Genomic DNA, 17,634 nt, shown 5'->3' with positions numbered 1-17,634 from the left:
TTTTTTAGTTCAAGATCCGGCGGTGGGAAAACTGGAAAATAGCCTTTTTGTTTGTTGGTCTTTTTTTTTTTTCTTCATAAAATCCGGTGCTTGCATGTTTATTGCATGTGGTGCTTTTAGATGATTTGTAAACTTCTTATTGGTGTATTTAGGATACTGTTTTCTCTCTCATTTACAGCATCGTTATTTTTTCAGAGGCTAATCAGATGGGCTTGGGCCCAAATAAGGTATCGTGGCCCGAAATTTAAATATATCTGGGAAACCCGCTTGCAGTTGATACGGAGGCCGCAAACGTGGTGTGAATTTTGGAACGGCAGTTATATGGTGTACTCAAACGTGTAAATTTTTGTAGATTCTGTTCCTCTGCCCTCCGTCATCTTCATTTCACTTTTGCAATCCAAATTCACAGGGAAGAATGTCTCAGATGCTGATTACGACTATTCATTTTACCCCCACAACACCACACAAACCACTCCTCTCTCTTTCTACACCTACACCTGAAAGGGTAACCATCTCTCTCTCTCTCTCAAAGGCATTAGCATCCTACCTAGTTGTTTCAATCTGACATAGTCGTCTTGCATTATGTTTAGTATTCTTAATCTTTCAATTTTTTTCCACATAGATAAGGATTCCAAAAAGTTGGTCGCATTTGAATCTTGTTTCAGATTGGCCATTCTAAAATTGCTTCTCGCAGTAATAACCGACACTGCGCACATCCTGTTTGTTTGATTTGTTCCAATTGGCCAAACAACAGAAAAACTGAGACAAGGATTCTAATCAGTATTATCTCTCTCTTTTTTTCCTGTTTTTTATTATTTATTTATTTATTTTAATGTAGGAGTGAAAAATGAGGCTCTGCTTAAGTTTTAGTCGCCTGACTTGATGGGTAACATAATCGGATCATTCTTTTCTGGGTTTGGCAAAGTCATCGGCGACCTTTTTGGCTCCCCACTTGATTTTCTTGCCGGAAAATCTTGCAGGTAAATACAGCTCTCAGTTTCATTTAATCTTAGAGGCTTAGCACAAGATTCTTGATCTAATCCTTGATTAAATCTTAAGTTTTGGAGGGTAGGATTATTAGAACTGCTTGCATTGTTTTGTAATCATGGGTTTTATCTGTTACATCTACTGTAATTTGAAAGCAACAAATTTCCTGAGATTTTCATATTTGTTCTAAATTATGATACTTTCGATGTTTTTTTGTGAGAAAGAATATTTGATATTATCTTTTTTTTTTTTATTATTTATTTTGCGCTGAATTATAACGGGGATTGGACCGTTTTTCAGCTCAGTGTGCGGATCAACATGGGATTTCATCTGTTACGTCGAAAATTTTTGCGTTGCCAATCTGCTGAAGATGGCCATGGTATTGGTTCTGCTCTACATTGGTGAGTTTTTGCTGAGAAGCTAGGTGGCTCTAACTCACCGTTTTAAAGGTCTATAATAAAAATATCATACTGCCTATCTTTATTATTAAGATGATTAAATAATTAAATTCATAAGTTTTTATCAGTTTAAACTTTTAGAATAAGTAACAATTTAACATAGAAGTAATTAATGCTACGATTCATACCCATTTATCACACTTGTTTTACACTTTTAAGTGACTTTTTTTTTTTAACTACTATATATATCAGTCGGTGTACGTGAAATAGGTGTGATAAAAGGGTGTAAAAAATAACATTATTTTTAATAAAGCAAAAATTTTTAATTTGAATCATGATTTAACAAGTTTAGTCCAATATTGAGAAGTAGGCGTACTAAATAGATGGTTAAATTCATCATTTTCTATGAGCTTAAACCGGTGACATAACTCGCAACAGCTGCCTAATCAACTAATTTTCCGTCATTTCAAAGCCTATAAGCCTGCTAATGGGTCCTGGTTAGCCAGCATAATTATAGAGAAAAGTTAAAGATCATGAAGGTATATGTGCAGAGGGCTAGGCTTAAATTTGGAGACATGAACTGAAGTTGGATATTTGTTGTGTTTCCTTTGATGATTGCAGTTCTCTTATTCTTCTATCTGTTACAAAAATTGGGCATTTGCGAGTGTATGAGTCAATGCCTTTGCAGAATGGTATGGGCATGCCTCGCTTCCTGCTTTGGTGCATTGGAGTACTGCTGCATTTTCTTGTGGGTTAAGCTTCATAAGCTCAAAAGGGTACACAGAAAACACAGAAGAGATCTAGACATTGAAGAATTTGATGATGATGATGAAGAATATGATGATGATGAAAGGTTTTCATATCATGCTCCCATGGATTCAAGTGGCAGGTCCATATCTCACCGATGGAGGGATCACAGAGGTGCTCGCTTGAGGAAGTCTTTGCGGCCGAGGAGTCATCGTATACAAGTAGGTATTAGTGGGGATTCAATTCATGGTGGTAGAGGAAATCCTCTTAAGCATGGGAGTCATATTAAGGCTATTGATCATGATGACATTAGGGTAATAAGGACATCAAAGTTTGCGCACAAAGGAAGAACTTATATGGGAGGGGTTCATCACAGGCATATATAACTAGTCAAAATCATTACTTGTATTATAATTTCCTCAATAATATTCTCTTTTCTTCACCTTTTATATATAGATATAGATATGCATATGGCACTTGCAAGACTTTCGATCTTTGGTTCTAAAAGATGTTAAATCAACATTTATAAATTACTTTGTTTCTGTCATTCACTTTCCATTTTAATTAAATATTTATTTTTTTATGGATAAGATTTCTATTAACAACCAAACACAAAATTACAACTCTTCAACCTTCTAGCTGAAACTCAATGATACAACAATCAGTTCTATACATCCTAACCAAAACTACATTTACAGGGAAATATCTACTTGTTACAAAATTCTACAGCATTATGCCAAAACCTACTAGAATACTAGGCGCCATTAAAAACATAATTAAATATTTTACATGTTGGGCCTTACATATTGCTTGTGAAGAAGATTGTTAAAATATTAATTACCAAATATATATATATATATATATATATATATATATATATATATATTTGGACAGAAATTTTCTTTAAACCAGTTTGGATAAAACATCCTCTAACATATTTAAAATAGTGTCAAGTGTCTAAATATTTAAAATGTTAATCTAAGTTAGTAAACTGTTATTAATAACCTTCAGAATTTAATGCGCGTTTTAAATGTTTATAAACATTTGGCATTATTTTGAATGGGTTAGAGGATATTTCCTCCTGACTGGTTTGGAGGAAATTTATGTTATATATATATATCATCATCATCAACAACATTTGGTAATGCATGATATAGGAGTTGGTATATATGCATATACATACTTGGACTCGTAGATTGGGGATTGCCTATACGTGAGGCAAGGAGAGGCTACAAGTCTAGGTTAAGAGTTTGAATTTTGGAATAAGGTATATAGAAACTTAGCTGAGATGTTGTTCTATTGCTTACTCGAAAGCTGTCCCCTTCCAGAAGAAAGCTCAAACCCCAGCCTTGGCTAGAAGTCAGGCTATAGTTGTAGAAATTAACATTAGAATATTGAAATTCAAGACATATGGTTTTCCATTGCTTGCCATGGAAATTACCCTTCTCTCTAAGAAACCTATGCCGTACGTTATGCCACCCCTTTCTCCCCCACATATACCCCCAATCAATGGGTCTGTTTTGCACTCTACTAGAAGAGATCGATCGATATTTCATATTTGTCGTCTTCCAATGGATGGCGAGGAGAGCAAGCAACCACCCAGGAGAATCCCCTTTACCCGGCTTGAACAATTCCAATCCGATTTGGCTTTAGCCATTACTTTGCAAGAACAAGAGAGGGCCTTCACAAGGCTCGCCACCATTGAAAGCACCAGCGAAGAAGATGATGAAAGTAATGCTTCAGATGATGACAGCTATCATGACGATGATGCTGAATACTTTGAGAGCCAAAAAGTTCAAGCAGAACTCGAGCTTCTCGAGAGAGAAGAAGAAGAAGAAGATAGCAGCAGTGATGATGATGATTATGATGAAGAAATGGATGAATTAGATGATCTTGACCCAGATGAACTATCATACGAGGAGTTGATAGCAATAGGAGAGTTCATAGGAGAAGAGAAGAGAGGATTATCGATAACCGATATTCCTACGTGCTTACGTGCATGTAGATGTCAGCCCGTTGAGAGCAAAAACGGCGGCGTTGATCGGTGCGTTATTTGTCAGGTTGAGTATGAAGAAGGTGAAGCCCTGGCAGCTCTTGCTTGTGAACATCCCTTTCATTCCGAGTGTATAAGCAAATGGCTTCAAATTAAGAAGATTTGTCCAATCTGTAGCACCGAAGTTGCACCACCCAAAGCAGCTACTTCTTCTTTATAACCAATTAATTTGCACTGTAAATTGTGTTATTAATGTTTAATAGAATTTGAATGGAATTATATGGATGAATAAATAAAAGGAATTATGTAAGGTTAATTTAATTTAGTATTACCTCAATGATATGATGACATAGCTACATTACAAAACATGCAATCTTACATATTTTTTATTTCAATTCTTTAGGTAAATTACAATATGTCCCTTAAACTACCACCCTATTAGCACATGCTTAGCACGTACATCCAAGTTACCAGATTACCCTCCATTGGAAAAAAAAAAAAAAATTGACACAATATCTATTCAAATGAGAAGTTGCGTAGTCCCATACATTTCTTTAATGAGGATGTCGTATGGCCATCGTACCCCACATATTTATAAAAAGCTCGAGTAATTCTAAATACTCTGCTCTCATTTTACTTAACAGATGTGATAGCGCATATATATATATATATATATATAATAAAAATTGATCTTAGAGCTAAATAGTGGAATATGAGTAGGATGAAAATTGAGTTTGTAACATCGTGCCACCTTTAGGAGACACCTGCCCTGGATCTTAAAGTAGGTTTGGATTATATTTTTGATAGTGGTCTCTCTTTATTAGCTAGCTAGAATCATCTTTCTAGAATTTGAGTTACACCAATCAATTTTAACTATTTCTAATTAAACTATTGTTTATATTTTATGGAGATCAAAGATTGTGCTGTACACACGCATGTCATTCATCTTATAAGCTAATAATATTATATCATTAAAAAGAACAGAGAAAAGAAAAAGAAAAAAAAAAAAAGAAACAACACAAATCACAAGAACAGGGTCACTTGGGGGGCTAAAATATTTTTTATATATATGCTTAAAAATTAAGTTTATATCCTATTAAAATGAAGACTAATTTTGAAATTACATTTTTAATTATTCTACTTTGCTTAATTATGTGGTAATGCCAATTAAACATTGAATTAGCTATTCTATATATATAAAACAAATGATTGACACTACTATATCAATAAAATATAATAAAATTAAGATAAAAGTATAATTTTTAGCATTATTTTTAAATTAAACTTAACTTCTCATTGACCTCTTATAAGAAATCTTTGCTTGGTTGATTAAAAAAAAAAAAATCATCTCCCATTTATTTTATTTTTTAAAAATAAAAATATTTAAAATTATTATCACGTTTATACAGTATCAGAACTTAAACAATAAAAATAAAAATCACATGAGACGATAGTGGGGAAGGCACTACCGGCAGGCTTGCGCATCTAACACCCTTGTTTGTCGGTGCGCTGTTTCTGTCTAGAGAAGCCTACAGAAAAGATAAACTAAAAAAAGGGCAAAAAGAGGAATTTCACTCTAAAACGAGAAAAGAAAGAGACAAAATCATTCTAATGCTAGCTTTCTTTTGTCCATTACCTCCAAAAAGAACCTTAACAATCAACCTTAAGCCCAAGCCTCATAAAAACACAAACAAAAAGCCTAAACAAGTTCTGTCCGGCTGCGTCTCAAGAAGTAACTCAGTCGGTTGGGAATCACACCTTATGAAGCGAATGTTATTAGTTTGAATTTTTCGCGGACATGTTAAAAAAAAAAAATTATGTTCAATCTCAGAGTATATATGTATGAAAAATATTTGTGATATTACAACTTTTATTATAATCTCCTTACAAACTTACTTGTAATATCTTATAGTGAAAAAAAATTATAAAGTAAATATAATTATTAGAGAAATGTTTTTTTTGCATTATGCTATCCATCTTGCGTACATCTTCCTCGAGTTAGCAAGCTCCATCCACCATTTATTCGCATCTCACCCATCAAATTTTCTCTCAATTTTAGTTAAAACTCATATTTTCTATATCCTATTCTTTATTTTTGACTATCCACCTTCATTATTCCATTAAATATTATTTCTCAAGTATTTCTTTATTATTTATTTTTTGTTTATTGAGAAGAGACAGAATGTTAAAGATTAAATTAATATATTATTTTGGTTAGTGTACGTACAGATTTCATAAAAATATTTTCTTATTGGATATAAGCAATTTTAAACTAGCCAAATTAATTTTTCATTAGCCAGTATGAATGCTCCAATATCTCTAACAGCACTCTCTCTCCCTCTCTCTCTCTCTCTCTCCCTCACTATATATATATATATATTTCAGTGACACCTTTAGGAAATATATAATTATATATTATAAAATACCTTCCCTAGGTCATGCACCAAGGTAAATTGCAACTTTAGACATAAGTTTTCGACTTTTGACTCAGCCACATAAAATATTACCATATAAACATTGGTAGTGGAAAGATACACCTTTTGGATTAGAGCACGCGGGACATTGATTTTGTCGCATAACGACAAAACATCAAATAATATTTTACTTATTTTCTGCGACAGAGAACGTAATCGGTGATAAATGGATGGTTAAAATCTATATTTGAATTATTTTAGATAACCCTTCCAACCCCCCACTGTAAAAATGCAATGATTAAACCACTTTATCTCCCCAATTATCAATATGGTTCACCTAGTTGTGGAAAAAATGGTCCAGTTTGGAATTGAAACTGGATTAGTTGAAATTAAGACATCTATCTTAATAAAACATAAGAAACATATATATCAATTTTAACACGTTTCGTTCTTATTACATCAGTATATTAAATTGAAAGGAAACTTCACTTAATCCCTTGAATTATCATCGTGTTTGCAATGTTTTCTTTAAAGTTCAATTTCTTTCAGTTTAGTGTATTGAATTGTGAATTTATTTTTTTTAATGCTCTTCTCTATTATAATTTTAAATGTTTTTATTTTTTAAAAAAATTAAATTTAAATTTGAGGGACATTGCAAAAGTGACAAAACATCGTTATGATTAAATGAAGCTTAAAAACATCAAGGTGGACAAATTGGCGGCTGAAAACCTCAAAGCCGCCCCATGTCGAAAGTGAGAAAAGAAAAAGTGAAGATTCAGTTCACATGGACAGATTGATATACAATGTTTTTGAAAAGGAAGTCATACCAACCGGACTAACATTTTCTGGACAGGGCCATTTTGAGGATGATGTGCTTGTCAGCCCACATTCTTGTAGCCTCACACGCCAAAAAATTCTTGGTTTTGAATCTTTTTGATTAATTCATTAATCCCATCATGCATGGCTTCTAATATTTTAATACAGATTCTCCCACTTATGTGCAAAGCTGCATGCTTGTTGCATCAAAAATAAGGTGCAGAATCATTGTTTTATGTAGTTTAGGGCCTTTAATCTTGATTGATTTATCAGTTTTAACTTTAATGTTGTGCATACTCATGAGGGGTAATGCATTTGGCCCAAAAAAAAAAAAACACATTCTCACCAAATTGCTTTGCTAATTTTTTTTTTTTTTTTTTTTTGGGTTCACTTTCCTAAACAATTTTTTAAAATATTCAATTTTTCGTAGTGCAAGAGTAAGAGGAAAAGGTGTGAAAACCCAAAAAAGAAAGAATAATGTTAATAGCAGAAATTTCAAAGACTTTATTAAGTGTTTATCTACATTTTTAAAAATTATATTTTTTATTTTAAAACCATATTTTATCAAACAAAACCTCATGGGTGATCTCAGCCGTCTACGCATTGACTTCTTTCTAAGACCACCTACACTCGGATTTCCCTTGTCTGAAGAAATCATCGGGAGTTAATTAAGACATTGGGTGGGTCCATTAACTTAGACCCATCATTTGTATTGTATTGACCAATCATATGGTCATTAGATCAGACCATGACCAATGACATATAATGTTGGTCGCAGCACATATATATATATATATATATGCCTTAATATTAATTTTAGACTTTTTAAACAAAGCGAGGGCACTATAGTCATTGATGAGCATACAGGTAGAGTTAATAACCTCACCCGTTCCGGCGACTTGTCTGGATCACCCCGTGTCCCTCGTTGTCCGCGTGTTAACCGATAAGGCCAATGACTGTCATACGTCATGGATGACGTGGGTATCCCTATCGTGGCGCAATGCCATTGGTTTGTCATGCGAAATAGAATATAGAGGGGACACAATTATGGTTGTAACGGCCCTCGAGTTGATAGATCCACGTCACGCGTTAACTAAGTCCACGCAATTTTTTAATGCCAAATTGTCAAATTTGGGCCATGTTGTAGGCGTGGCAATAGCGTGATTTGGCGGTTTCGGCGCTTGCCTAGTACCTTCCTTTTATCCTTATCCGGGCAACCCATTGGCAGCTTTCTCTTTTCTGCAAATATATTACTTTTATTTATTTTTATATTGAAAGGTCAGAATCTAAAATAAAAACTAAACAACGATCAACTATGGTACCAGAAAGTAATTATGTTAATGGAAGGGGCAGATCTAGAATTTCAGATACAAGAAAAAACATATATATTAATTTTGGAGAATATATCTAATAAAAAACATAAAATTTTAAGAGAATTTTAAGGCAGTAAATGGCTCCGTCCCTGTCGATGGGCATATGCGAAAATATTTAACTATATTTGCTAACATTTTTTATTTTTTTTAAGTATTTAGTTTTTAGTTTGAAAAACGTAAATCGCTATAGACATCACTTTAATCTCACTATAATGATATAGTATTACTAATAATTCTCGTTTTTTTTTTAAAAAAAATAAGAGCTGATTAAGGTGGGATAAAAGTAATAGGAAATTTTAAGGCCGCAAATGGTTTCGTTCCAATCACTTGGCACTTGGGTATATGCGGAAATATTTGACTATATTTGCAAATATTTTCCTCACTTTAATATCAATGTGCTGATATGGTACTGTTAATCAATCTTGTTTAAAAAAAAAAAAAAAAAAGTGCTGATTAAGGTGGGATAAAGTTACCGTATATATATATATATACATTAACAACCCATATAAATATTTTGACAAAACAAAAAAATATTTTTTTATAAAACTTTTAACAACTTGTATAAATATTTTGATAAAACACGTGTTTAACTTTTGAAAGAATATAAGTTAATTTATTATTTACATGAAAAAAATTAAAAATTAGAGTGGTTGTTTGGCCACTCTCAACAAGAAATAATCAAAGTTATTATTTTTAATTTTTTTTATAAGTAAAGAGTATGCTCTACATTTATTTTTGCATCACATACATTAGAAGATTTTTAAATGAAATGCATTATTTTAAATTTTTAAATATCAAGAGATAGTTATAGATATGATAATCTTAATTGATAGATGTTATAGAGTATCAAACACATTTTTCATGCTTAAAGATTTATACAGTTTATAATAAAAAGATTTAATTTTTTTAGTGGATCTTCCACTTGATAGTGGGAAGAATTCCCTTGTAATTTGTTTCCCTCTGTTTCCTCTGCTTCTTTGTTCTGTTTGCATAATAGAGATAGCCAAATTTTCTTTAAAAATTATTTAAAGTTTACAGGTTTTATGACAAAATGACAATTATAGGCATAGGATAATAGGAATTCGTCATAATATTGTTAGGAAGATGAATATACAAAAATTTTAACCGAAAAAATTGTTGTCCTTATTTACTTGCTTTCGGCCTCGTGCGATACACGTGTAAGCAGACCTGGCTGACGTGTATCCACGATCCACCGTCAAACCGTGGGCTCGAGGACCGAAAAAACCAAAACAAACCGCCGACTCCACACGGAGCCCAAGGACAGTGGGTCCGAACCGACTTGCGAGCCAGTCCAAAACTGGTAACGTAAGCAGTGACAAAATCACATCCATGTGGGCAATCGACACGCGCGCACCCCACTTGCACGCTTGCCACTTGTCCGGCTGCGGTCAGCACATAAAGCTCGACCGCACAGAGCCCAGGAAAACGTTATCGCCCACGTGTCTTCTAGAACTCACCCGCAGGTTGCGCCACGTGTCCCTCCTCCCCTCTATATATTCGTCGCCCTCTCCTGCGTTCTAAGTTTCAAGCGCCGCCAAAGTCTAGTCCACAGACAGACAGAGAAGAGAGAGAGCTATCGACGAGCGGAGCAAAAAAGAAGCGTGTGAAAAGACAAAAATGACCGCGGAGTTACAGTTACCTCCTGGGTTCAGGTTCCATCCAACGGACGACGAGCTTGTGATGCACTACCTGTGCCGAAAATGTGCGTCGCAGTCAATAGCCGTGCCGATTATTGCCGAAATCGATCTCTACAAATACGATCCCTGGGACCTTCCAAGTAATTTTATTTTCAATAACTTATAAAGTTTTCATTTTTCAATTATTTGTTCAATCTAATTAATTTATTTGTATTATTTGTCTATTTACAGGAATGGCCTTGTACGGAGAAAAGGAGTGGTACTTCTTTTCGCCGAGGGACCGGAAATACCCGAACGGTTCGAGGCCGAACCGGGCGGCGGGGACGGGGTACTGGAAGGCGACCGGAGCTGATAAGCCTATCGGGCATCCGAAGCCGATGGGGATCAAGAAGGCGTTGGTGTTCTATGCCGGAAAAGCCCCCAAAGGAGAGAAAACTAACTGGATCATGCATGAGTATCGGCTGGCCGATGTGGATCGCTCGGCTCGCAAAAAGAACAGCTTAAGGGTATAACAAATTCACCTTTCGCAGCTCTTTAGTATTTGACAGGGGCAAAATGGTAATTTTGAATGCGTAATAGGTTAAAGACCGACACGTAGGGGTATCTTACCCTTGACGTTTTCTAAATGCCAGCTGGGTCTCGCATGCCCTGGTTGAGAGTTGGCTGCGCGTGGAGTTTTTTGAATATCGTAAAAACCCCAGGCCTCAAAATATCTAAAAATTTGACGGTTGTGATCTCCCATTTTTTCAATCAAATGGGATTTGAATGGTAGATCTCAGCCGATGGCGTGGTCTGAGACCGGAAATATGCGTGGGTCCAGCAAAAAGGAAACACCTCGCATACACAGTGTCTGACTGTGACAAAAACCTGTCCCGCAGCGAAATTAGGTTTCTAAATAAGGAAAATATTCGTTCTTATCTCTTTCTGACTTCAGATTAGATACTGATAGATAGATAAAGATTATACTGTAGAGACATGGAAAATGGAAAATTGGAAATGATTCCATTTTGATGCGTAAAAATCGTTGTTGTGTCAATAGAGACTGATCTGACGGTTGTGGTTTTGGCAGCTGGACGATTGGGTTTTGTGCCGCATATACAACAAGAAGGGCACCACGGAGAAGCAACAGCAGGGAATCAACCTGCAAAAAATGAGCGATTCGGAAATGGAGGACAAGAAGCCGGAAAATCTGACAATTGGCGGGGCCACGTCTGCAATACTTTCTGGCCCGGCGGCGACGCGGACGGCAGCTGGGGATGATTACGTGTACTTCGACACTTCGGATTCAGTGCCGAGGTTGCACACGGATTCGAGTTGCTCGGAGCACGTGGTGTCGCCGGAGTTCACGTGCGAGGTGCAGAGCGAGCCCAAGTGCTGGGAAAAGACCATAGACTACCACTTTAATTACATGGATGCCACCCTGGACAATGGGTTCGGCGCACAGTTTCAGAGCAGTAATCAGATGTCGCCGTTGCAGGATATGTTCATGTACATGCAGAAGCCCTTTTAAGGTTGGGTCTGCCCCAAAGACATTTGGGGCTGGCACATTGCACATTTGTTGGTGGGTGCATCGCGCGGTAACACGAGACAAAAAGTCTATGAGTGTGCCTGTGCGAGCGCATGGATAATTGAGAATTAGAACGTAGAAAAATATAAAATTGTATTGACCAAGAAACAAAAAAAAAAAAAAAAATTCTAGTATGTGGTCAAACCAACAGAATCGGGACCAGGTGTGGGGGGGTCTTGATTAGGGTGATGAACGGTGCTTGATGGTTTTACAACAGAACATTGTGTACATCATTATGTATAGGAATGTTGTCATGTTTATTCATGATAGTTTTGTGGGGGCTCGTTTGGGGCCTTCCCAAATTCTTATACTTGTAGTAGTTTTCCTTAAAAATGATGACGTCATTGTCAAGTCTTCTTTTTCCTCTCTATCATCTTAAATTCATTTACATTTTTTTATTTGTTTTTCTTCTAATTAATTGATTGAATTTTGTGTTCCAAAATGGAAGTTATTTTCTGCCTTGATCCAAATCTGTTGGATTGTTTTTTTTTTTGGCAACGTGATTGAAAGAAGTAATGTTATAAATCTTTTTAGAATTTTTGACTCTAAAATATGATGTAACTTTTAAAATTAAAAGTTAATAAATCATATATTAAATTTAATAATAATTTAAAAAGTCATATTACATTTGAAACGATTGTAGAAAGACTTTAAAAAGACTTATAGCATTACTCAATTAAAAGATGCCAAAAATATTCTTAAAAAAAGTTCGACATCAAAGTAATACATAAAAAAAATCCGAGGGATTTAACGCAAGTCCTACGCTTGTTTCGTTATTTTCTACTTTCTAGAGTTAAAATTAAATTAGTAAAAGAATGGAAGAAAAAACAACAAACATCTCACGCAGGGGCATGTGCTTAATACACATTGTCACATTGAACCGCTGATTTATCAATTAATTATAGAGTTATGCTTACCGTTACAAAATGTTTGGAGTATTACAATTTTTATTACAATTTTTTATAAATTTATATGATATTTTACATTTTATGAAGATATGTGCCACCTAAATTACTTGCTTATCATGTAAATTGACGTAAGACATGAGCTGTCATGCACATCTATTTATAAAAAAATTTATTGTAAAAGTTAAAATAATATCAACAAAGTTTGCAAGACAGCTAATTACTTAATCAATTTCACGAGAGAGGCGCAAAGAGAGAAAAACAAAAACAAACATCACGTGAGAGTTCCAATTTGAGTATAGGAAATGGAATCAAGCCAATTAATGTAGATTACATGTTTGAACCAGCTAAGCAATGCTTAAATCTTTCACAGATTCTCAGATGTGGGTTCGTACTTTAGCCTCAGATATTCCAATTGCATAGCTGTGATGGCAGTGTCACTATTATTATATTTTTCCCAAATAGAGTGGGGTGCTGTACGTGCTTTGATTGAACCAGGGATGAATTATTCAACCCAATGAAGAAGGTTCAATTATGAGAAGAAAGTAAGAGAAAAACGGCGAATTTAGCTATTTTAGGGTATTTTACAGAGTAATTTTTTTTTTTTCTTAAGGAATAATGTGGGATTGCAAATTTTACTACAAGTCCGTTATGGCTATGCGACAATCTACATCAGTAAACAGTAATAGCTCAAAGTCTAAGTAAGTAAGGCAGTTGTCTGCTTAAGGCCCTTAAAGATATAAGACCTCCTTAAAAAATAGGAAAAACTTCACTAAGGACCTTCAAACTTTCACCCATTTTGAAATACTCCCCTGAACTTCAAAATCTCTCAATTTAGTCCCCTGAACTTTCAATTGCTTTCAATTTGGACCTCCGTCAGATTTTAAACATCACATGACGTTTATACCCCTGACTTTTGTATAAAATTCCAACTTGTAAAACTTTTTTTTATTTTTTTTATTTTAAAAATCAGGGATATTTTGGTCTTTTTTGAACTTTTAACGGCTAAAATTAACGGAATTGTGCAAATTAAAAGCAATTGATAGTTCATGGGACTAAATTGATAGATTTTGAAGTTCAAGGAGGGTATTTCAAAACTGATGAAAATTTGGGGATCCTTAATAAAGTTTCTCCTAAAAAATAAGTTTGATTGACAACACTTTTAAGGGTAGTCTTTTTTCTTTTTTCTTTTTTTCATTTTAACAAAAAAGGGTAAAAATATTAATAAACAAATCTTGAAATTAAAACACTAAATATTTAAAATTATTTTTACATTTATGTCACTTCATAATAAAAAAGTACAAAGTACTGTCTGAAATTTTTTATCAAACGAACCAAAAAGCTCTTAAAAATAATATTAAAAGGCCCATTGAGAAATAGAACCTCCCCCAAAAGTTGCAATTTTTTAATTAATGATAAAAACAACATTAATTACCTCATAAAGTCAAACTTTAATGCATTTTGCTACTTTGCTTTTCAAAATATACAAATTAAGAAAAATGAACAATAATTCATTGGGTAATTTAAATAAAAATATATATTACAAAATTAAATTAATATTAAAAAAAAATTACTTAATTTTGTCTCCTTAGACTTTAAAATTTATCTAGCCGGCCCTGGTTTACATGACGTCAGTTAGTGGTTGATGTGTGAGTGACGCGTTATCAACCATGTCAATTTGTAAGAAATCATATTCTATAACCATAAAAATTCGACATCAATCTTGAAGAAGGAATTGTTTTCGGGACTTTTAACACTTTGTGGGACGTTTTTTTAGGGTCTGCAATGGTATTGGGCCAAAAAGGCTTTGAGCCCGTAATGCTTAGTGGTTTCTGATGCTTGCAGATATGATTAAGAAATCCGAAATCTATTAATATCTCATTATATAAATATATATAATGAGATATTGAATAATCCAGAGGCAGAAATCCAACGTCACACTGTGGGAGGTGACATTGCAGATCTGTACGCCATTAACTTTCATTTTCCTGAAGACTCGTATCAGCCGTTGGGCCACGTCGCCAGAGTCCGTTAAACCATCCCATCAGTAGCCTCGTGACGAGTCTGTTCATGCAAAATATCAGGATGAGTGGCTACTGTAACATTTAACGAAGAACATGAGCAAAATAATTATAAAAATATTCGTGAGCGTTAAATTTTATGTTATTTTGTAATAAAATAAATTGACTTTATCTGTAATTTTGTGAAATTTTAATTGCAACCTTGACTAGTCATTTAATAAGACCAGTACAATTTTCCATAAAAAGTTACGCAATGGCATAATGGCATAATGCCATTACTTACAAAGTTTTACTGTGAGTCCGTTTGGTAAAATGTTTTAGGGTTTCAGTAGTTTGATATCGTAGTAAAATTTGATTGAGTTAAAAAAGTAAAAAATATAAGAATTTTTTTTTAAAAAAAGTAAAAAGATAAGAATGTTTAGTTTGAAAAAATGAATAGTAATAAAAAATAATTTATGTGATGTGAAAAGTAAGAGAATATTAAAATAATGAGGATTAGTATTGAAACGAAATCGTTACCAAACGCAACTTGAATTTAAGAAACTTTTTCTAATGCATATAATTTTTACTTACCAACTTAATAGATAGTTATATTTGAAAAAATTCACCCGACCAAATTTAATAGAAAACTATGGGTGCAAGAACTTCATCTTAATTTGCCTGTCAACCATGGCAGTAGCTGTAGGCTCCACTGTGTTGTGAAGATAGGAACAATACTTTGAGGTGGTTTGGTTGGTTGTTATAGTTACATTATCTTGTTCGATTGTTCCCAAGTCGCTTCATTTCTCAGCCTCCCATTTAAACAGTAATTCAATTCTCAAAACAAGTCCAATTCTATGGGTTTAGGTTTAGGTTCTTATTATCCAATAAAGAAAAGGAAAAAACAAAATATTAACAGAGGGGTCAAATTAACCTGAAAGTTAATGGATGAACTTGAATCTAAACCACGTGCAATATGGGCAAAATAGTTTAATTAATTGTAAGATATCTTATTAAATATCTCCATCTGTCATTTGCACTGTACAGATAAATAGTACAGGTCATATTATTGCATTTTTTACACATGAGATCCCTGCTCTTCGTATCCACATGTGATGGGATGAGTCAGACGAACAAATCAAACCAGACAGACTCACTTTATTCATGAAAGGACTTACGGACTCTTACAAACGTCGATAATTCTATAAACTTACCGACAGTGGACTTATGCTTTTTTCGACGGATCCCATATTTGTAAAATAATAATAAATGGCATCATTTTTTATTGGTGTTTTTTGTTTTAAATATATAACTGCTTAGAAAAACAAAAACAAAAAAAGGCTGGCATGAGTATAATTTATATATCCTAGCTGGGTTCCACTTAATGCTTGACAAAATGCTTGGCTAAGATCCACATTTATTTTTCAAAGAGTGTTTAAAATATAATTAAATTGACAAGATCCAAGAATAGCCTATTATCGTCAAACATCTGTAAGAAAACGATTCCTGAAATCTAGATTTTGATCATGACATGTTTAGACTCCCGTCTTCTGCATGCGTAAATTAATCGGATTAATAAACAATAGACTGAAATATATATTCGATACTCATACCTAAGTTTGATTTTCGTAGATTGCGTTTGAGAGGCCTAAAAGTGCTTTTAATACTCAAAAAGTCTATTTAAAGAAAAAAATACTCATTTGGTAAAAAAATTAAAAGCGCTTTTAAGGGTTCAAAAAACTTAAAAATGGTCAAAAAAACACTTTTGGTAAAAGTTTAAAAATGAAGATTTTACCCAAAAACTTTTTTTGACTTAAAAGTTCTATTTCTCAAATGCAATTCCAAACATGCTCTAAATGATAACAAATTAATATAAATGTTATCTACAATTGAACCCCCATTAAATAATTGGAGAATATTTGAGGTACTTCAAGTTTTTAATTACTACAAACTTTTTTTATAAATTGACGTGACAGTTCACATGAATATACTACGTAGCATAAGTGAACAAATTAAGCAATTTTTTTTTTTCAAATTTAATTATTTAGATTGCTATTACCCCTTATAGCAATCTAAATAATTAGCAACTTCAATTCATCCAATACCTCAATTATGGAATATCAGAATCAGAAATTTTTCCATAAACACAATTTTTCCACAATTACCTCAAGATTTTCACCTATCTCAAACGCCCAAAAAAAAAAAAAAAAAAACATTCTTCTAGGAAAAAAAGTTTTACGCTCAAACAAACGAAGCTAAGTGAAACACAAACTGTAAAACTAGTGAATTATTTTGCCTTTTATTATTATTGTTTGCGTAGAAAGCAATTTTCTATAAGCCACTTGATTTTTCAAGTTACAATCTACCTAAGTCAAGGCTTATGCCACCAAACTAATTAAGCATGATTGACGGGGCTGGGAGAAAAGTTCAATGATCTATCCGAAAACATAAAGTAAGACATTGAATTTTAATGCTTATTGGCATTTTCTGATACACATGGTAGATTTTGATTGGATAAGAGTTTTGAATTTTTCCATCTTTTATTTTCTGAAATAAATCATTTAATCTTCTTTATAAGTAGGAGATTTGCAAATGATAGCTATCTATCCTACACTCATTATATATTGTCATGTCTAGATTTGTTTACATTGATTTCTTGCTTTACACAATACATATGTAAGACATATAATGCGTCACTCAATCAACATTCAATAATTCAACCATTATACTTTATATATTACTATCATTTTCCTTTAATTTACAAACCACCACTCAT

At 33.5% G+C, this 17,634-nt stretch overlaps 3 protein-coding genes across 3 annotated transcripts; all 3 read left to right on the top strand.

Annotated features, from left to right (window-relative positions):
• The first annotated feature begins 2,074 nt into the window (after positions 1-2,074).
• On the top strand, positions 2,075-2,518 carry LOC132183907 (uncharacterized). The gene has a single exon (XM_059597373.1). It carries the CDS (start codon positions 2,075-2,077, stop codon positions 2,516-2,518), a length of 444 nt encoding a protein of 147 aa, XP_059453356.1.
• A 1,164-nt stretch (positions 2,519-3,682) lies between these two features.
• Positions 3,683-4,403, top strand: LOC132185822 (E3 ubiquitin ligase BIG BROTHER-related). The gene has a single exon (XM_059599615.1). The coding sequence runs from the start codon at positions 3,704-3,706 to the stop codon at positions 4,343-4,345; it is 642 nt and encodes a 213-aa protein (XP_059455598.1). The 5' UTR covers positions 3,683-3,703; the 3' UTR covers positions 4,346-4,403.
• Positions 4,404-10,259: 5,856 nt separating this feature from the next.
• On the top strand, positions 10,260-12,316 carry LOC132185003 (NAC domain-containing protein 2). The gene is made up of 3 exons (XM_059598819.1): positions 10,260-10,526; positions 10,618-10,892; positions 11,456-12,316. Exons 1-3 carry the CDS (start codon positions 10,367-10,369, stop codon positions 11,894-11,896), a joined length of 876 nt encoding a protein of 291 aa, XP_059454802.1. The 5' UTR covers positions 10,260-10,366; the 3' UTR covers positions 11,897-12,316.
• Positions 12,317-17,634: the final 5,318 nt, after the last annotated feature.

The sequence above is a fragment of the Corylus avellana genome, chromosome ca6, assembly GCF_901000735.1.
Source record: "Corylus avellana chromosome ca6, CavTom2PMs-1.0".
NCBI classification, from domain to species: Eukaryota; Viridiplantae; Streptophyta; class Magnoliopsida; order Fagales; family Betulaceae; genus Corylus; species Corylus avellana.
This window is presented reverse-complemented; position numbering and strand designations above follow the sequence as displayed.